Genomic DNA, 20,807 nt, shown 5'->3' with positions numbered 1-20,807 from the left:
TTGATGGTCGATTAGGCCACATTTGGTGTGATGACCTTCATTCACTGAGGCTGTTTTTCCCAGAAGAGCGCTGCTCGATGGTGAGACATCTCTAATAGCAACCAGCTCTGGCTTTCCCGATCCACAGCTTTTGCAGACCGTGAAGGTAAAACGCTAAAACCACTAAATGTTGCATCCCTTGAATCGGAACATTTATCATTTTAATTCTGTAATACTCAGCAGAGCGGAGGCATCAAAGACCAAAGAAGGTGAGCTGTTAAGAAGATTGTCGCTGAACGTGAGGCAAGGCTCTTCCTGTAAGTCAACGAATGATTTTGAAACTAAAGTTTAGTTGCTTCCCTAACTGGAGAATTGTTTGAATTTCAGTTTTAAGTATACAGAATATCTACAATTACAAACCAATGGAAGTGAATGAAAAATGCAAACTCTTTGTAGAAATGGGTTCAACACTAAAATCAAAAACTTGATGTTTTTTATTTTGGCAATTCCAGATATTGGGAAGCGCTCTAATGGGAACAATCCAAGCAGACATCTTCTGGATGTGTAATCATATTGCATATACATATTGTACATATTGTGCGGGTCAGTCCCATGTTACCTTCCAGTCTTAATGAAAACGGCTCAAACACTTGCAGGTATAAAAATACTTTTAATTGAAACAAATACCAATCACACAGAAATATTATGACTGTTACATTAATACACATTTTGCTGCCCTTTCCGGGCCAGCAGTGGAAGGGAAATCAAACTAGCACAGTTTTCACAGTAACAAAGTGTGGCTGGTGTTGGAAATATAAAATATAGGACAAACGCAGGACTAAAAAAAAAACAAACAAAAAAGTGATTTTCGAGTACATTGGAATCCAGGGAATCTTCCAAACATCTTGACAAAAAAAAAAAAAAAAAAAAATGTACAAAATGAGATTTGAACGTGAACCTCTAACTCTTCCGCTGCTCCAGCTGAGGCAGCAGCTCCTGGGCGCTGGGCCTGCAGCGACAGTCCCCGCTCCAGCAGCGGCTCAGCAGGGTCCTCCAGCGGCGGCCCTGCTCCGTGCCGAACGCAGGGTGGCTCCGGACGCACGGGCGCAGGTCGTGCGCCACCACCGCGTACATGACGTGCTGCCTGTCGCCCGCGTACGGCTCCTGCCGGGTGATCATCTGCCACAGGCTGATGCCGAACGAGTAGACGTCCGCCTTGGGGGTCGCGCCCTGGCCCCTGAGCAGTTCGGGCGCGCGGTGCGTGTACGTGCCGCCCACGTGACTCAGCAGCGGGCCGACGTCGCCCTCCAGCCGCACGGAGCAGCCGAAGTCGGCGACCTTGCACACGTCGTCGGCCGACACGAGCACGTTGGCGGGCTTGACGTCCAGGTGCACGACGCCGTGCGCGTGGAGGAACTGCAGGCCGCGCGCCACGTCCCTGGCGAACCCGAGCCACCTGTCCTCCGGGAGGGGCTCCACCTCCGCGCCCTCGTAGATGACCTGGCGCAGGTTGCGGCCGCCCGCGTACTCCATGAGGATGGCGCCGGCGGCGCCTTCGTCGCCGAGCTCCGCGGGCACGTGGGCGGTGGCCGCGATGACGCGCACGACGTTGGCGTGGCGCAGGTGCGCGGCATTCAGCTCGGCCCAGAAGCTCTGGCGCGAGGCCAGCTTGTTCTTGGAGCACTTTTTGACTTTCTTCAGCGCCACCGTCTCGCCGAGGTACTCGGCTCGGTAGACGGAGCCGAAGCCGCCCGAGCCCACGGGCTGGACGGAGGTGAGCTCCTTCCAGTGGATCACCGACGACCACAGGCGGCTGGAGACCTTGCCGTGGAATCTCGGCGCGGGCACCTGGAGCGCGGAGCCGTGCGAGGAGAGCCTGGCCGCCAGCGGGCTGCTGCACACCCCGATGTCCGTGGACGGGTAGATGTCCCTGGGCAGCAGGCGAGTCACGGGGACCGGAGAAGGCATCGCGCTTGGTAAATGATAAACACGCTGTCCTTTCCCCCTCCTCTTTTTTTTTTTTGTTTTTACCTTTTCCCACTTCCTGTCCGAGCTTTTGATTGGTCACCGTCATCCGCGTGCTCCTTCGCTTGCTACATATTCGGGGTCCGCCTCCCCAGGATTGAGTTCGAATCGAATTAGTTTTTCTGATAAAGGTAAAAGTACTGATTCAACTCATTTACTCAAGTAAAAGTAAGACCGTTCTGAAATTAAGTAAACTTAAAAAAACGTGTTTTTTTTTTTGTTTTTTTTTGTGGCCATTAATGAAAAAAAAAAAAAAATACACTCATTGACAATTTTGCAACAAAAAGAAAAAAGAAAGAAAAGAAAAAGTTGTGACAGAATAACTTTTTTTTCTTTTTCAACTGCAGCGCAACCAAACTGTAATCAGTAATAGTTTTGACTTGTGAACCATATTAGATATATTTACATGTGTACTGAAAACATACTTAACAGTTACCCCAAAGCTGATGTGCTCTGAAATAATCCCCCCTAAAATTTCATCCACTTCGATGTTGAACTTCACAGTAACAGAGCAAATGGCTCCATTTCAAGCAACAAGCTAAGATAAAAAATATATGATAAGTGAATTTCTTTGAACAGAATTCATATCTTTAAAACACTTTTTAACACAAAGCTAATGAGCATTTTTTTTTCAGTGTGAGAAGTAGAAAGTACAAATATATGTGTTCAAATGTAAGGAATAAATGTAAAAAGTTTGCAGAAATAGAAATACCCAGGCAAAGTACAGATGCCTACAGTGACAAAGTATTCAAAGTATCGTTACTTTCCATCCCAGCTTCTAACCTTCACTACGTTGCTACTGCTGTTTTGATGTGCGCCAAGATGTTCTCATGGGGAACCGTCTTGGACGTGGACCTGTCGGATGCCTGTCAGAGATGTTCCATGTGTACAATAGAATAGAATAGAAAATAGAAAATGTTGTCATTGCACAGGAATGAGTGGAGTCATTCACCATGCCATTCGCTCAGTGCCTCTGGGTGACTTAAAAATTGAATTGAGGTTTGAGCCAAAGTGTACAAGTGCATTGCATAAAAGGAGGAGTGCATCGCGTGGATGCAGTGCAGGTGTTGACAGATGTTGGCGGTTCATTTTCCGGTGAGAGTTGAGTGCGGCGACGGCTTTGGGGTAGTAACTGCAACGTTTTTCAAGAGGGTAACAGATGATTGGCAGGATGGGAGGAGTCCAGATTCTCTGCAAACACCGAGAGTTGAAGATGGAACCTGTTGATTGGTGATGTTCTGTGCAGTTTTTGAAATTTTTTTTTTTAATGATCCTCTGTAGTGCCTTTCTGTCTGCGGCGTTCTTTGGAGCAGTGGTAGACTGATGTCAGGTGCCTCAGGTTGTTCCGTATGCTTCACTCTGTCAGCCTTACAGTACCTCATCTCTAGAGGCAGGCTCCTGGCTTTTTGTGATCAGTCCCGTCATAGTTGTGCCCGGTGTTGTTGGGATTACTCCATAAAAGTAATCCAACTACTCATGACTGATTACTCCTTGAAAAAAAATAATCTAATTACTTCTTGAACCACTTTGTTTCATAAGTAATCAAGTAATTTCTTTAGTTTAAAAAAAAAAATTAAATAACAGTTGCTCAGTGCTTTGAAATTAACTTTATTAAAGTGCAAGTTTTGCAATTCCAAATATTGCCTCTGTCCTCTTAACATGAATGAATGCTTGCTCTCTGAACACAAACTGCGCATTTCACAGAACAAACTCATCATATCCAGCACCGGTGCCTTTTGCACAGCCCATATTGGTAAAATAATGAGATGCACAGCAGTTCAAAGATCTCTACTGTGCAGAGTACTGCTGACTTATACTTGTAAACATGGCTTTCAAAGTTTCAAAGTTGACAACGTTGTCGAGATGACGAGATGAATTCAAAATAATGTTGGTATTTCTAGCTACCCTACGCAATCGCTGTTTGTTCTTTTGCCGCCGTGCTCGTTCGTTGGTTGGAAAATATTCCAGAAAAGTAACGGAATAATTACTTGATGAAGCGATTGTGATATAATTCTCAGTTTTGCCACAGTAATCCCGTTACATTACTTCGTTATTTTAAAAAAAGTAGTTTAATTACAGTGGTGGATTACTTTTGTCATAGATTACTCGCCAACACTGGTGCGTGTCGTCTGCTTTATCCTCTACTTCCTTCTGTTTAGGGTTCCTAATGCAAACCCAACCGACCCTAATACAATTGCGTCTATATGCAAGCATGGCCATATTCACCGAAATTCAAAAAAATCGGAATAACCAATGTAAACATTTTCTAGAGCCTTAAAATATAAATAAGATATTTAGTAAGTAATGTTTTTTCTTTTTTTTTTGTATAATCAATTATGTATGTATTTTGAATAATAGCTAATTTACTTAGCAGGCTAAGTTTGTTGTAACTGTCACCACCATTACAGAGTTTCAGAATCTCGGTTCTCCTCCTGCTGCACCGGACGGCGCCTCCACACTGCCCCCCAGCGTCGAGGAGCGCGCACTGCGCCCGGTCCCGGGTTCAACGGGTTCATCTCGGTGGACTCTGGGAGAACTGGATCAAATCGGCCAATTCTGCACTCAGTGGCTGTAAAGTGCAAAAATATTTACGCATGTTAACTACTGTGTGCGTTCAGGCCATGGGTGAACTAATCGGCGGGCCGACAGACGTGCACTTGTGTGCGTTTTTTACAGTTTTAGTGCACGCTGACAAACATGACTTCGCCTCGAATCGGCACCGGGGCTCGGGCGGGGGGGGAGCTCCACCGAGGAACATTTTACACAGCTCGCAGCCTGATGTTTGTGCTGTTCACTCCTTCAGTGACAGTCTGCGAGCCAGCAGGCAGCAGATAATCTAAAGCCCCCCCACCCCCCCGACCCCCCCGACTACCCCAGAGTGCAGAACACGACGTCTGGCACCCCGTCGCGCCGTGCTATTTACGCAGCGGCGGTGTGACGATGACACAATGTGAATTTGGCTCTCCTGGAACGACACGATCTGCGGGATCTTGTCCAGGACTTGGGGAGGGATTGGAATTTGTATCCATTTAAATGCAGCCATAAATTCTAAATTATACCGGGGGAAAGAAAAATGTAAATTTTTTTATGAAAGCAGATGGGCCGTGCTGAAATATCATACAAGCAAACAAGAAAGTCGGCCGCAGAGTTTAAAACAAGGCAATAAAAAAAAAAAAAAAAAAAGTTGACTTGGACCCGGGGCTTTGTACGCATGGTTACCTGTCAAAATTGGGATTTTTCTTGGCCGTCACAATTCATGTGGGGAAAATCTACCCCGGCGTTACTTCTTGTTTACATCTTTTTTGCACTACATCATGCGTCAGAGGCTCACGAGCGGGTTCTTGGCCAACGCGCAGCTGGGGTCGGGGAATGCATCTGCAACCTTGCTAGCGTGGTGAACTATACAAACACGGCTCGCGTGGATGCTACCAGTGCGACATCAGCGTACTTGGGACGACGACGACGACAACATGCAAGGCGCAAACTCTCTCCCCTCTCTCTCTCTCTCTCTCTCTCTCTCTCCCCACCCCCAGCCCCCAAAAAGAAGAGAAAAAAAAAAGAGTTTGTAGGGTGTTGAAGTGGCGGGACAGGATTTTAAGAATAAGCAGACAGACACAGCGTTTCAATCCTTCGCTTATGTTTACTGAACTTTCAATACATTGCGTAAAAACACTGGAGTTCACAACTGCAGCCCCCCCCCCCGCCCCCCCACCCCTCTTCTGTCTCTCTCTCTCTCTCATAGCAGCAAGGTATGTTATGAAATCAGATATTTTGCCAGACAATAAATAATCTGCCTCTTTGGGATGACGTCAATATTTAAAGAACAAAAGATAAAAGCTGCAGCATTTTTATTTTTTAATGTTTTTTCCCCCCTCCTACCCCTCCCCCTCCTCCTCTTCCTTCCCCTCAGCCTTTATTTTCTGCACAGCCCTACGGACACACAGGCGCACGCATGCGTGCTGTAGAAGCATGCTTGTGCGCGTGTTTTTCAAGAATGTCTAGCCCCATATCTGTTTGACAAAAAAAACAAAACAAGATGCAACAGTAACAGGTTTGATACTGACAAAATGAGTCCATCATTGTCATATAATGGCATCTTTCGAAAATGCAACAGACTAATAAAATAAAAATAAAAATAAAAATAAAAAAGCAGCATGGCTGGAATGCAGTTCATTGCTGAACTCCTGCTTATTTCGAGCGGCATCACGCAGAGTTGGCACCGGTGGTCTTCATCTCTGCTGAGTGACCCGCCCCCCACCCCCGGCTCCCCCCCTTCTTCTCCTTTTTTTTTTTCTTCTTTCTTCCAAAATTCAATCCCATCCTTCCCATCACATAGACTGAAAGGTGTCGGCCTAGGCGGTGGGGATGGGGGGTGGGGTCTCTGATAGCAAAGGCAAGTTTGCCAAAAAGACATTTCCAAAAAATAAAAGTCACAGTACATAAAAATATATGTAGCTATATAATACAACCAACTGTTCAGCTTAACTGGATACTTTGTACACACACGATACATTTAAGAACTAAAAAAAAGAGGTCTGTACCACCATAAGGAGCTTTTTTTTAAAAAAACAAAACAAAACAAAACAAAACCAAAAAAAAAGTTATGTTAGCAGCTTGATCCAATACCAAATATACTGTAGTATTGCAGTGTTTTCTGATATATACACATTCAATATAAAGTTCACTGGTACCATTGAAGCTTGTAAAGAGTTCAGACACGAATTGCTCGAAGGTCTGCGCCTCAAAGCAGAGGAAAAAAAACAAACAAACAAAAAAAAAAGCATCTCTGGTCTCGGCACGCAATTTTCCGACAAAAAGGCGCTCCCGTGTTTTTCTTTTTATCGTCACTTACCTCCCCTCGAAGGTTCTATCGCTAAGTTTTACTACAGAAGTAACGCAACAGTCCACCATGGAGGCAGTTTCCTTGCTAGCACGCACACACATTCCCTATCACATCCTTCAAAACTGGAGTTGGCTGGTGGAAAAGGAAAAAAAAACAACTTCCGGGGTGGAAGCCGTTGTGAAAGGAAGAAATACAATTCAAATATATTTTGTGACAATAAGGCAATAGGTGGCGGTGTGTGTGTGTGTGTGTGTGGGGGGGGCCTTTGTTGTCTCTAAAAAAATATATATTTTAGCAACCCATGGTAAGATTACAAAATTAAGTGCCATCTAACTGCCCGTCGAAGCTTTATAATAGCTTGTGCTCTCACCTAAAACAGGGGTTAATTATTGAAACACCAGGGGCTTGAAAATGCATCGAAGGTAATGACTTGTTAAAAGACCCCCCTAATGAGATACACAGAACACTTGTGCAAGTAAAGCAAAAAAAAAAAAAAAAAGACACTTTGATAGGGAATAAACACTGTCAACACTGTACCTGTAAAAATAAAACATTTTTAAATTGTATTTACAAGATATTGTTCTCTAAAAAGAGCTAAATATATAATCTATACATTTGTCATAAAGGTTTTTTAAACGAGAAAAAAAAAAAAGATATTGGAGGAAATAAAGTCATTCAATTAAAAAAGTGCTATGAAAAAAAGTTGCGGCTTACTAACATCTCTTGTAAAAAAACAAACAAACCAAAAAGAAAACACAAACCCTTCCACGAGACACAAATAGCAATCTTCCATAAATGCTTTGAACGTCACACATTCGGCTTTAACATTTCACACCACCCAGAAAAGAAAAAAAAAAAAAATCGTCCCCTCTTAAATCTTCATCAAGTCCTGTCCATCAAATCGCCACCCCCTCCCCCCTCACGCCCGAAGGGGGGGGGGGGCCGACCTGTAACACTTCTAGTTCGTCATCAGTTTGAAATCTCGCAGCACGACGGCCTTGGTATGTGAGGTATATGGAATTTTGATTTTCGGGATACGCTGTATATCCGCTAATCCTTTTTGACTGAGATGCAATGCTGCTGTGAAGAGGAACTCGCGCCATGCGGAAGGTGACGCTTGCGAACAAACCAAAAAAAAAAAAAAAAGAAAACTCTCTGGCAAAGTTCCCACTTCTTTTCTCTTTTTTTTTGCCATTAAGTGTGCAGTCCAATATGATCCAAATAATTATTACATTTTTAACTGATTCAAATTATCAGCTAATCAGCTAATAACGCCATTGCATCCTCTCCTCCGTCCTTTAGTCGAGTTGTTGTGACAGTGATTGTTTGATTGGCGCGTCAATACGTTTGAAGAGCATTAATACTGACACCAAAGAAGAACTATGTAGCGCTCAAATTTGGACACAACCTTTTTCCAAAGATGTATTTTAAATATTAGCAACAGCACTCAAATGTTGAGCGTGAAATGTCTCACTTGACCCTGGGAACAGTAGTTGGACAGAGTAGTCCCTCGAGTCCAGTGTGTAGGATGTTTTTGGGACGTCCTGGCAGGGATTGGGACCCGACGTTCGACAACGACTGATGTTTATTAGCTCGGGATGCGTTGCGTTTCGCACCTTAGCCTTTCGGATCGTTTCTGCAGTAGCCCATAATAATCTCGGGGGGGGGGGCATCCATCCCCAGTCAAAAATCCTACACACTCGGGGCTTTTCCACAAGCCGTTTGCCTCTTAAAATGCACTTGGGATGTATATTGCCTGATCTGAAACATTGTCAGCTGAGAATGACAACCGTTTGCTGAGGCCCCCGTTGGCTTTCCTCCGAAGGTTTGCATCAGGAGCCGCTGCGTGACAGCAATGCGCTTGGAAGGTTAAGGGGGAAAAAAAAAAAAAAAGTGAGGCTAACTCAACCTAGGCAACTCTATGAGCAACACTCGCGCGCTTGGAGAACAGTCAATAGAGGTAATTGCAATGCCTAATGCCATGCTGAGGCAATGCATCGGCGCGTGTTGCAATAAACTGCGATGCAAATGGGACAAAATGTCATTTCAACCAGAGTTTTCCTTTCAATGGTCCACTAAATACCTGGAGAAAAAGAAGCATTTAGTTACTGGCTGCATCAAAGCCTCCATAAAAATGTATTGTGGTTTTTTTGTGTTTAAAAAAAAAAGAAAAAAAAAAAGTCTATAAACCTAAAATTTCATATGTTTGAATGGTACTTCAAAAAGAAAAAAAAAAACAAGAAAAAAAAAACAAAACAAAACAAATCCTTGTCCTGTTCTATGGAGATCTTTGGAAATCTTGGAACCTTCAACCGATATTTTTACTGCCACGACAGAACGGAGATGCTCGGTGCCACTGCCAGGATCTGGTTTGCGAGTCTCTCTTCTGTGCTCTTCAAAAAAAAAAAAAAAAGGCAGCTCGCATGTAAAAGCACGGCGTGAAACAAGGGCAGGGCACGATTAGAAAAGGGGGACGTTGGGAAAAGTGCATTCGCGTTGACTGTTCAAGGCACTGCAGACTTTTCAACGACTGTCTGCGGAAGATGAAATGCAGCTGGTGCATCTGCTGAGATCCCCCCCAACCGCTGAGTGATCAGAGTGGATCTCGTGGTGAACTTTGCATCTCAATGGGAATTTACATGCATGTAAATGGGGATTATTTATGTATTCATTTATTATTTTTTAGTAATTGTTTTTGAAGATTTGTCATTTCTGGAACCAATGTTCAGTTTTTCCCCAACTGATGGTTGAATGAGGTTGCGTCATCCAAAAAGGTCACTTGGAAAGGTGGGTTTGAATTTTCTAATTGGAAAGTTGGAGAAGGGATACCGCACCTGCATTAGGTTTGAATGGCCTGTGAAGTTTTTTTTTTTGTTTGTTTTTTTTTCCCGTGAATGTTTGATCGTAACCTTTTGATATTAGTTTTTCTTTCAAGGTACGATAAACTAAGGGAGAGCGGGGGAGAAAAAAAAAAAAGGATCAATACATTCATCGTTTGTACTAAGCAGGCAGGTCAGGTAATACTGTTGCTCAGTAGTTCCAAGTCAGCATATCGTCTATAGCAAGTTGATTGTTTTATTCAATTTTTAGGGGGCCTTTGCATGGCCTCAGCAGCAAGCGGCGTCAAGTTTTTTTTTTTTTTTTTTTAACTCCCAAAGTAATGTAGATAGATTAACACGCCAAATGGTTTGGCCCAATCCCATTTCTCTTTTACCCCTACCCCTTGGCACTAAGTCACATGGGGCAGCGGTTGAAATGTACCCCTATGAAATGAGACACCCCTTCAAGGACAATAAGTAGCCGTTACTTGAGTACTTAAGCTATATTTTTCTTTACTGGAGACTAAACATGCCATTCTCGGCAGGCATCCTTTTGTCAAGTGCATATACATGTATACGCACGCAACGAAAATGCTCCCACCATGGTGCCGCGAGGCCTGAACCGACAACGAAAGCTTATTGTCGGCGTCGGCTAATGTTGACGTGAGCTACGTCGAACTTTAGCCAAGTAGCTATCGTGGCTAGACAGCGTTGGCACACGACTTAGCTTAATTTTGTATTTGTTTTGTGAACAAAAGGATTGTCTCTCATTGCAACAATGTCAAACGAAGACAACACAATGGTTGTCATACTTTTAAATTTTTCCTTCTGGCCATGGATTAGCAAAGGCTCACAACTGATCTCGTATTGCTTTGTTTGAAATGTGCCCCTGGGAAATCTTTGACTCAAGGGTTATTTAGCCCACAGTCTTCGTCCTGACTGCCTCTTTTCTCTCTCTTTTTTTTTCCTTCTTACAATGTCCTCACACCTCACTAATACGCTGGAATACTTTCTTGATGGGGGAGTAAGTGGATGACTTACTTGAACGGTGTTAGCTGCCTGGATCATAGTAGCTAAATTCATCTGAAATCTGGTTTGAAATGGACAGCAGACAGTTTTAGTACAGGATGCGTTGAATGTGGGGTAAACTATCCCAACACTGTGTAATTGGCAGCTATTTACGAGGACAAAGACACAAAACAAAGGTCAAGTGTGATGACAGACGGCATCACAAGTTCAAAGTGCTGCGCCAAAAACAAAAAACAAAACAAAAGAAACGCTCAAAATATCTCCATAACTATGGTAAATCTATCGGAAAGCGGAAGGGCAGGGGGGGAGGGAGGGAGGGGGGGGAGGGGCGGGGGAGTTAGGTCGGGAAAAAGTCGCACAACAAAATATCACAGCAATCAAATGACTGTATCATTCATCTAAGTCTAGCTGAAAAATCTGAAGTACTAAAACAAACTAACACAGCTCACATTACTGCGGTAAAAAGAAAAGAAAACACTTTCTTCTGTGTGAGTGTATGTGTGGATGGCAACACCATTTGATGTAAAATTGTACTGTAAACTGTAAACTGCCGTAATTGACCTTTTGTCAAGGTGCGTTTCATGTACTGTATATTCGCCGAACGTTCATCAAAAGCTATAGTAATGCAGGCACTGGGAAAAAGCTTGGCGGTCTCACAAACCTGCAAACAGCATAGCCCCGTTTTGAGTTCACTTTTTTTTTTGAGAGAGCGAGAGAGAGAGAGAGGTCGATATACGATATGGACCCAATCGTTGGCGAACGTTTGCATCCATTAATTTTTTTTTTTTTTTCAAACGTCTTCATTTCTCCAAGGTGTATTTGTCAGTGCTGTTGACGCTGTGCGCGTGTGCGCGTGTGTGGTTGTGTGTTCTTGTTGGTGTAATGACGGAGAAAGGCGGCTTACTGGTATCACGTTTTCGGCTGGCGTGTGTTTTGCATTTGTGCGGTGTTGCATCGTCGCTGGGAGTGAGAGTCGGGGGGGGCGGGGTCACTGGAAAGCTTGGTGGAACCGCGGCAGCGTGGTGGGCGTGCTTAGGTTGGATATGAACGAGGAGGGGAGCCCTTCGAGCGGATTCTCCGCCGCCTCGGCGATGTCGGGGCCGCCGCCGGCGGCCATGGGGATGAGGGGCGTGGCCTCTTCCCCGGGCGGATAGGCCACGCCCTGGCCCTCGCCGGCGCCGGCCTGGCTGTAGGGCGGCCCGTTGAGCGGCAGGAAGTTGAAAAGCTGCGAGAAGTCCATCAGGGAGGAGGAGGAAGCCAGCGAGTCGCCCGCCGAGGAGGCCGCGGGCGCGGACATTTTGGACAGGGACGCCTCCGGGCTGCTCTCCTCCAGCACGCCCACCTGAGCGTCCAACTCGAGCTTGCAGGAGGAGGAGAGTTGGGGCTCGTGGGCCGCCGCCGAGGAGGAGGACGAGGAGGGCATGCTGCTTTGCAGCTCCATCAGGTAGGTCTCCAGTTCTCCCTTTTGATTCTGCTCCCGCTCCTGCAAGGAGAAGGTGTATGAGGTAAAGTTGGAGGCCAGCGGGTACTTGAGGGAGAAGGGGTGCGCCGGCGCGGGGAAGGCCTCCGTCTCCAGGGCGGGGCCCGTGTAGGCGTTGAGCTGGTGCGGCCTCGCCGTCAGCATCCCCGGGAGCTCGACGCCCCTGCCGCCGACGCCGACGCCGCCGCCCGCCGCCACCAAGTCGTAGGCGGCCGGCTCCAGCGCGTCGGCCGGCTCGGTCTTCACCCGCAGCAGCTCCCGGGAGTGGCTCTTCTTCACGTGGCGCGTCAGGTGGTCCTTCCTGCCGAAGCGCTGCGCGCAGTACTGGCAGTGGAAGTCCTTGCGGCCGGTGTGCACCACCATGTGGCGCCGCACGTCCTTGCGGGTGTAGAAGCGCCGCTCGCAGTGCTCGCAGTGGTGCTTCTTCTCTTTGGTGCCGCCCGACGACTTGCCCGCGTGCGTCTTGAGGTGTTCCAGGAGCACGCCCGTGCTGGGGAAGGGCTGCATGCACACCTGGCACGTGAGGTCGCCGCTGTTGGCGGCGTGCAGGGCCAGGTGGCGCTTGTAGCCCAGCTTGGTGTTGTAGCTCTTGCCGCACTCCTGGCAGGCGAACGCCATCTTGTAGGGGTCGTGAGTGTGCAGGTGATTCTTCAGGTGGTCCTTGCGGTGGAACATTTTCTCACAGTACGAACACTTGTGGTTTTTTTCTGGCGAGTGGGTAGCCATATGCCTTTGGGACACAGGACACAGTTTTGGGTGAGCACTCATGTACGGATCGCGGTGTTCAGTAGGCATGCTTTTCACAGAACCGCGCGTGACACACAAAGGGCTACAGAACAAGTATGACGACCACTACCGAGCGCTAAACGTTACCAAAGGTTATAGAGGTAGGGAGAAAAAAAAAAGCAACACGCTGCAAACCCTGCGGCGCACTGCTGCTTGTCTGTACCGTAGCAGCTTGTATTTGGAGACGAAAGCCTTGGTGCAGTCAGGGTGGGAGCAGCGGTAGGGTCTTTCTCCGGTGTGAGAGTACGAGTGCACCTTCAACTTCTCCAGGCCGTTGAAAGATTTCTGACACTCCTGGCAGGGGAAGTTTTTCTTCGGCTTTCCCTCGGCTCGCCTGCGCCGGCCCATGGGCGGAGCGAGCTTGGCTTTCTCCAGGACGTGGTCGCGGTGGCCCTGGCTTCCCGTGGCCATGGCGCTCTATGGCAAACGGGCTACATGGACAGGAGCGCAGTGGCCGACTCGTGCTGATGCGTTTAATCTATCCAGTTTTATGTGCTCAACACCACCCAGACTCTGGGGCCTGTGGAAGGGAAAAGGGAGTTATCTTGTAGCCCGTTAGCTTTATAAAATTCAAATAAATTGATTCAAGGCATCCCATAATTTTTTTTTTTTTTTTTTTTTTTTTTTCCCACAAATCCGAAACAGAATTTTTCTGGACTGGAAATCATGCATTTGAAAAAAAAAAAAGAAGAAGAAAAAATAATGTTGAAGAGATTTGGCAAAATTTGGGAGAAAGTTTTGATATTGTAATCTTGACTATAACCGGCGAGAACATGCAAACATGTTTTAATATTCACTGGATTTATTAGTAAATCTAAACTGAAAGAAAAAAAAAAAAAACCCACCAACAACTTGGCCGCAATTAAACTGACCAATCTGGTTTGAATCTCAATCCAGAAGAAGAAGAACAGCAGATCTCACACTCTTTCTCAGTAATCAGAGCGCAGCAATGGGGGGAAAGTGTTTTCTCAAAGTCACGTAGAGCTGATTGCCGTTGTGCTTGGGCGCCGCGTCTTGCCTTTTATGTTCCAAGCCGTGCGACAGGCTCGGTTCATATCAACCACGCCACGAACGTGCAGGGAGAAGCCCCCCGCGAAAACTGCTCACAAGAGACCTGCGGTCCGTCTCCAGAAGTTGGGTGACGACTGCTGATACGAGACATCGCCCCCAGGCATTTTTAAAATGCATTTTTTGACACTCGGAGCACACAGACGGCCGTGCCCGCCAATTCCTTTTGCTGCCATGTCTATTGCAAAAAAAAAACAGAAGATAAAAGAGGGACGGAATTCAACGCAATTAAGATAAATGGGTAGAACAAAGAGGGAACTATTGTTGTGAAGAGGGATCTTTCAACCCCAGGAAAAATGATTACCAGAGGTTTTTGACCTTTTTTTTTTTTTTTACTGTCCACAGCAACAAAAGTCTTCCTTGTAATATTCCTCAAAAAAATACACGCTGCCTAGGTGCCAGATGAACCCTTTTCCAATAAGAATCTTTCATGATCAATCTTCTATTAGCAACTCCCGTTGATTCACACTATTTTTATTCATGCCGTTATATAAGAACGGCAACCACTACAACTAAATGATTTTTTTACACAAAAGAACCACTATTTTGGAGAGAGAAACCAAACAACCTTTGCACTGCAATCAGCTTGTAAAATTAAGTTAAAATTCTGGGAAAGGAAACAAAAGCATCTAAATAGAACACACTTGCTATTAGATCACGAATGAAAAATAAATGAGAGACTAAAAACTGATGTGAAAAAGAATCAGGCAGCAAAGGTTGGAATTTTGTGATTTATGAGGTGCTGGATCGCCGGCCTGTCTTAAGGCAACATTTGTGCAAAACATGAAGAAGTTAAGACATATTTAAACAATTCTTCCACCCGAAATTTTCAAAGAAAAACCAAAACTGTGTTCCTGTTTTAAATGAGGGCCTTTATACTCCTATTTTTTGATTATCTTTCACGTAGTTTTCTACTCCTTTCTTGCTTGATGAACGCTCAGGAAATAATTCCCTCATTTGTAGATGTATAAATTTCTGACTGAAATTAAGTGTTAGGGATGGCTTTAGTCAACTGTTTTGAAATAACTTAGAAACTGGCAATTGAGATAATATTTTAAGTGTTATTTTAAAGAAACAAATGAGGACTAAAAAGGTAGTTTCCCCCTGAATTTTACTCGCTTTAGCCCCAAATAAATGTTTTTTAAAAAATGACAAACCTGTCGAAAGTAGATTGGATTTTTTTTTTTCCTGAATTACGATTCTGTGGATATTTCTTTAAAAAAGAAGTTCAACTAAAACTTTGTATGTATTTTCAACATAATCTCAAGGCCAATATGTAGTGTTCTGCGTATTAAAAATTGATCCAGTAGGCAAACCATGCAAATCAAATTGAATATAAATACAGTCCGTCAGAGGACAAGCACACTGTCTTTGGAGTAATTAAAGCATTACAATCTACAGTTTATGAACTTAATTAAACTGTCATCACAATGGCTGGTGATTTATGTAGAGCTGACTTCCACATCTGCAGACTTGGTAGCAAATCATTTTACCATCACAATTTCACCAAAAGTGATTAGCTCCACGAGCAAGAAGCGTGCACTTGAAGAAAAAGAAAAAGAAAAAAAAAAATCCCCCTCCACATTCAATTCATCATCTTTTTTTTCCCCCCTCCATATTCTTCAAGCAAACATTCAAACTGCACACTGCATCCCATGTGAAGAACTCAAACCCCAACAAGTCTCAAGTGAAACAAACACCAGGATCAAAGAGAGAGGGGGGGGGAAACCCATTGCTACTTCATCATTGTGATTATTCTGCAGGTTGCAGTGTGATGAACACAAAGGCATGCCTCCAGCTCCCTGCCTGCCGCCACTAACTATTCAGCGAAAGTCCAGTGCCAGAAAAAAAAAAAAAAAAAAAAAAAAAGGCATGCCAGTGACATAACAGTTGCAGCGATTCCTCAAGTGAACCTCTTGTTCAAGCTATGGACAGATGTAAACAAAGACCAGCGGTGGTGACATCACACATCACTTGAGGAACTATTCTAATGTCAGCCTCATGACCACGAGCAGCAGCAGCAGCAGCAGCAGCAGCAGCCGCGGCGGCTTCCCTCAACGTAAACGGCGTAAATTCAGGGACGGAGGAAGCTTTCGGGTTGGCCAAAAGTGTGAGACTCACGGTGCTTTTACAGGAACCGCAGGATTCCCGATTCCCCGCAACATGCATACATTGACACGAGGGGGGGGGGGGGTCTGCCTGCGCGCAGGATGGTGGGCAGAAACTCAGAAATCGGATCTTATAAAGGGGTGGTGGGGGTGGGGGGGGGAGAGAGAGAGAAAAAAAAAAGAGGGCACAATCGTGCAGAGTGCAACCTGTCACGGGCGGTCAAAGTGAACACAAACTGACTTTTGTTCTTCAGAGGGGTCGTCCGCGATCATTTGAAGACTCTCAAGCCCGGTTAGTTTGCCTTAAGTTTCTCCCCTCCATTTTGCTACTTTATTGACAAGCAATTTCTTGCCGCGTCCCGCTGATTAGCCTCCGCCGCGGGTCGTGCTCCAACTGTCATACGTTTGCGACCCTGATCAATACCTGCAAAATGCGGTTCCATATCCCGGAGGAGGAGGAGGAGGAGGAGGAGGAGGGTGTGTGTGTGTGTGTGTGTGTGGTGGTGGGGGGGAAACGTGTAGATGAAGGCGACGGGCTCACTAGCCGCTACATGATTGCATTTTGCGTTATGGAAAGGAGAGATGCTCGGGATCGATAAGGACATGTTGACACTGCTCATGATGTAGCGTGAAATGAGGTGGAAAACGTGCGAATGCAGACATAGCAGCAGAAGTGACATTAGAAGCAAATCCAAGTGCGCTTATTCCCGTAAGTGCTCGTCGCACCGCTGTTGTTATTATATTTTCTTAAAAAATAAACTAAGTGAGGAAGCCATGTCCAACTTTATTCAACTTTCCCTCTTTCTGTTTATTCCCGCCGCCCTTAACGTTCGTAAAAATCGCACGGCGGCACGAATAACACCAGTGACATAATTTATTTTGAATATCTCAATACTCGTGCCTTCCCTTGGTTTTCACTGCGGTCCCAAACTGGGTACTGATTAACACAAACTTTTCCCCAGCTCACCCCTCTCTCATAATTTAAATAACCCCGATATTTTAATTCAAAAACTGAGTCATCGCTTACTTAATTTACATCAAACTTACCCCGGGCGCTTCAGCATCCTTTCTGGTGAGTTTTTCTTGGCTTTCAACTATTTTCCGAATTTTTAATAATTTTTTTCTCATATTTTTTGCGAGACGCGGCGGGCCTGAAAATTGTTTGCTTTAGCGTCTTTCGAGCAGCCATTGTGTGTATGCGCAGCGATGCAACCGCACTATGGCTTAGCCACGCCCATTTAAGTTTCACCCTGGGCTTTTTAAATTTCTCTAAAATATTTCCGATTTGCCAACCAATTTCGTCACGATCCCCCGTGACAAGAGTCAAATTTAGGATTTTTTAAACATTTTTTCAGTCGTTTAAATGCAATTTAGTCAGGTTTAATTTGCTACGAACGTCAACAAACAACCATAAACGCCCTATTGGCTGGTCGCCTTGTCAATCACGAGGCTTGCCATTCCCCGGCTCCGATTGGCTGAGCTTGCCGTCAATCGTCTATGACGGAGAGCTTAATTTTCCCGGTGTGCTGTTACAGCACCGACACGGGCTGTCTTGACCATGACGGGTCGGCTAAAGCATATGGCTTGTGTATCGTGCTAGTTAGCCACACTTAGCGGGTAGCAGTCTGTTGGCATTTAGCGGCAGAGTCCTTCGCCACATTCAACGGGACACATTTGACCACACTGCACTTTACGCAGCCTCTGGATGCTTGTATAAGTGTGGCTGCTTTTTTTTTTTTTTTTTTAGTCATTGTAGAAAGTCGGCAACCTTCACTGTTGTGGCTGTTAGCGCTTTCAAGGCTACTTACTCCTGGTTAAAAAAGCTCCGGGTCGTTTACAAGTAAGTTTTTTAGTGGCGTGAGGTTTGATGTTGTGTCATCCTTTTACGTTTGCCAGATGCACCGTTTGTTATTTAACGCTGCCACCACGAGAGGTAATTGGGTAACACTGACTGAAGGTCAGTTCATTCATACGATACTTGTTCTGTCTCCTGGTGTCGAACTTTATTTAAACATAACTTTAATTTGAGATAACAGTGACGTTTAACAGTTTGAATCTGCGCAAACTAAAACTAATTGGAGCACGTTCTAATGTAAAGGTTCATTTGAATTATTAATACCCAAACACATTTGTGTTTGCAGACAAGAGTCTGTTGTGAGCTTAAACATGAGCACTAACTAATGTGCAAGATTAATTGACATTTGGAATAATAAGCATATTTCGCATTGAAATTAGAATGTGACTGTTCTGAAGTTTCCAGCTCATTTTATGTTGCTATAATAGTCTTGCCGTGTATGTTTAGCACAGGTTTGATCATCAGGTGTTTGCAAGGTCTTAATTCAGTGCCCGGATTTATTGACGAGAGCTTTTTCCTCTACAAATAGGTTGAATGGGATTTGTGCTGTGGTTGAATAAATTCAATTTAAGCGCAACTTTTGTCAAATCTTCACAGAGCCAAATGGATAAGAATTCACGGAAAGTAAGGAATCAAGATATAAACCCATGCATCCAAGTAAGCTTGCAGAACACACACGTCCCCGCCCGGTTTGATAACACACACCTGCTCTTTTAAGGCCTGACCTGACTCTCTCCCCCCCTCCTCCCCTCTTGTCAGGAAACGGATGCATCACAGAAATGTTTGGACGCCTACAACTATAATAAGAGCATGTGCTCGGCCTATTTCCAAGCATATAAAGATTGTAGAAAATACTGGGTGAGCTCCAGTTTTTTCTTTTCTTTTCATTCCAGTTTCTTGTCTGTGTGTCTTTGTGATTCTTCACAAATGATAAAATAGAGGAAAGTAGAGAGAGGAAAGGCATGTTTATGATCCCTCAGCTTGGCAGTGACTCCGAGTTGCCCTTTGAGGCTTTGGTCCTGTAGTGCAGCAGTGACACCTACTGGCTGATTTAGGTGACTGCCTATGAGAGGCAAAAGTGTTTGTCAGAAGTTGCGATTTGTGGAGTAAATTTTTAGTTTTAGTTTTCAATGTTTTACATTTTATTTAGCAGCTCGCTTTTGTCACCGAGTGCTTCACAGCGTACAAGATCATAAAAATAACAATGCCAGAGGTGATGGATTGATCATGTTTATTAGCTGGGCAAAATCAAGGTTGATAAAGGTAATGTAGAGAATAAATGATAAAAACAAATAGAATTTTTATGAATGGGACGTTTGAGAAGTATAGACTCTTCTAAGATTTTTCCTTATTTATTTGTTTTTATTTCTCCCTCTTCAGACTTAAAATGCTCTAATTGTGATTGAACTAACCACAAGAATTTACATTTACTTTATTTTTCATTTTGGTAAGCTTCTCAAAGCTTGCAGTGTCCCCTTAAGAAAAAAAGTCCATATTTCCGTAAAGGGTTCCTGCAAAATGCCAAGCAATAAGTTGCCATGCGTGTCATTTCACATGAATAATTTTACACTCAACTTTCGTTTGCTTGCAGCAAAACATCATGCTGCAGAGGAGAAGAGCGGGCGTGAAACCCGACATGCCCACAGCCGCGGAGCGGCAGGAGCTGCTGGCCAAGCTCGGTGGCAAACCGTACTGACGACTGGCAGCAGCCCGGATGGAGACGCGGCGAAGAGCGGCCAGGCCAGGAAATTAAGGACAGGCTGACACATTCCGGTGGTTCTGCTATACGGTGCTATGGGCTGCAATCTGAGGCTTTATCTGCCCTGGAGCCTAGGCTGGGTGAAAGTGACCATCTGTAGCTCGTCTAGTCTCAAAATAATGGGGTGGGGTGGAAGAGGGAGGTAACTATATGCTCCCATGAAGAGTTCAGATTTTTGGTCCTAACTATTTTGACATAAAAGCACATTGAATTTTTTTTTTTTTAAAGCAATGTTATCACTCACTCGGTGTAGATTTGGCCGTGAGTTTTCAGGCGTGTCTTGCAAACGCCTGCTTGTTGCTGTTGCTGATTGAAATGACTTCAAGTATGACGTCTATTTAAAGCCTGCCGTGCAATATGGCCAAACCTCAGGAATAGACAACATTGTGAAGTGTGCCATCTGTGAGTTGCACATCTGTCTTTTGACCATTAAAAAAAACACATGAGTATGTATTTATTGTTTTTTTTGTTTTACTTCATGTTTTTTGTTAACCTTTTCTCAACAACAGTTAAATGTCAAGAAATGACAAGTGTGTTTTGTTCTGATCGCGCAAAGCTCACATGCTCCTTTCTCCACACGCTCTGTTTTGTACATGTCAAAACTGGAGTTTCCCACAAGATATTGGCTCACATCCAAGGCAAGTGCAAAAGAAAAGTTTTATTTTTTTCTTGTTCACAATAAACATGTATTTGCAGATGCATGGGACTGTCTAACGCATCTTATTTTCAGTTGTTAGACGTGAATATTTATTTTGGAGTCAAAAGACTAATTTGTTATATGCAGGAATATACGATCATGGCAGTAAGCTAATGAGTGCAGATACTCTCCAGTGACTGTCAACATGACAGCGACTTAACGGGTAAAATTATACACTAAATAACCTAATCAACTAGAAAATGCTGACACGTACAGCCTGGTGTAACATTTTAGGTGTTGAATCGGACTGAGGTATGCAAATTAAATTATTACAAACTTAGAATCGTGCTTTCTCGTCATTGGAGACGTCAACAGTTCCTACCGGAAGCACTGCCTGAAAGGTACACAAGGGGGCGAAC

General features: G+C 44.6%; 3 protein-coding genes across 3 annotated transcripts; 1 reads left to right on the top strand and 2 right to left on the bottom strand.

Annotated features, from left to right (window-relative positions):
- Positions 1–629: 629 nt before the first annotated feature.
- On the bottom strand, positions 630–1,994 carry mos (v-mos Moloney murine sarcoma viral oncogene homolog). Its single transcript, XM_076013708.1, has one exon. It carries the CDS (start codon positions 1,945–1,947, stop codon positions 940–942), a length of 1,008 nt encoding a protein of 335 aa, XP_075869823.1. The 5' UTR covers positions 1,948–1,994; the 3' UTR covers positions 630–939.
- Positions 1,995–5,890: 3,896 nt separating this feature from the next.
- On the bottom strand, positions 5,891–17,493 carry plag1 (pleiomorphic adenoma gene 1). Its single transcript, XM_076013699.1, has 3 exons — positions 17,185–17,493; positions 13,125–13,481; positions 5,891–12,905 (listed from the first exon to the last, which is right to left on the bottom strand). The coding sequence occupies exons 2-3, from the start codon at positions 13,370–13,372 to the stop codon at positions 11,684–11,686; spliced, it is 1,470 nt and encodes a 489-aa protein (XP_075869814.1). The 5' UTR covers positions 13,373–13,481; positions 17,185–17,493; the 3' UTR covers positions 5,891–11,683.
- A 175-nt stretch (positions 17,494–17,668) lies between these two features.
- Positions 17,669–20,450, top strand: chchd7 (coiled-coil-helix-coiled-coil-helix domain containing 7). The gene is made up of 4 exons (XM_076013700.1): positions 17,669–17,977; positions 18,590–18,649; positions 18,752–18,850; positions 19,584–20,450. The coding sequence occupies exons 2-4, from the start codon at positions 18,596–18,598 to the stop codon at positions 19,686–19,688; spliced, it is 258 nt and encodes an 85-aa protein (XP_075869815.1). The 5' UTR covers positions 17,669–17,977; positions 18,590–18,595; the 3' UTR covers positions 19,689–20,450.
- The last annotated feature ends 357 nt before the right edge of the window (positions 20,451–20,807 follow it).

This window comes from Nelusetta ayraudi, unplaced genomic scaffold, assembly GCF_046127955.1.
Source record: "Nelusetta ayraudi isolate G7.1 ecotype Tasmania unplaced genomic scaffold, CSIRO-AGI_Nayr_v1 ptg000155l, whole genome shotgun sequence".
In the NCBI taxonomy this organism is placed as follows: Eukaryota; Metazoa; Chordata; class Actinopteri; order Tetraodontiformes; family Monacanthidae; genus Nelusetta; species Nelusetta ayraudi.
The sequence above is the reverse complement of the archived record's forward strand: the minus strand, read 5'-3'. Positions and strand labels throughout refer to the sequence as shown.

Bases quoted from the DNA above. Each gene is read 5' to 3' on its own strand.
- mos (XM_076013708.1), bottom strand. From the start codon at position 1,947: ATGCCTTCTCCGGTCCCCGTGACTCGCCTGCTGCCCAGGGACATCTAC.
- plag1 (XM_076013699.1), bottom strand. From the start codon at position 13,372: ATGGCCACGGGAAGCCAGGGCCACCGCGACCACGTCCTGGAGAAAGCC. The intron at 12,906-13,124 runs GTACAGACAAGC...TGTGTCCCAAAG, and splicing joins TCCAAATACAAGCTGCTACG to GCATATGGCTACCCACTCGC.
- chchd7 (XM_076013700.1), top strand. From the start codon at position 18,596: ATGGATAAGAATTCACGGAAAGTAAGGAATCAAGATATAAACCCATGC. The intron at 18,650-18,751 runs GTAAGCTTGCAG...CCCTCTTGTCAG, and splicing joins ATATAAACCCATGCATCCAA to GAAACGGATGCATCACAGAA. The intron at 18,851-19,583 runs GTGAGCTCCAGT...GTTTGCTTGCAG, and splicing joins AAGATTGTAGAAAATACTGG to CAAAACATCATGCTGCAGAG.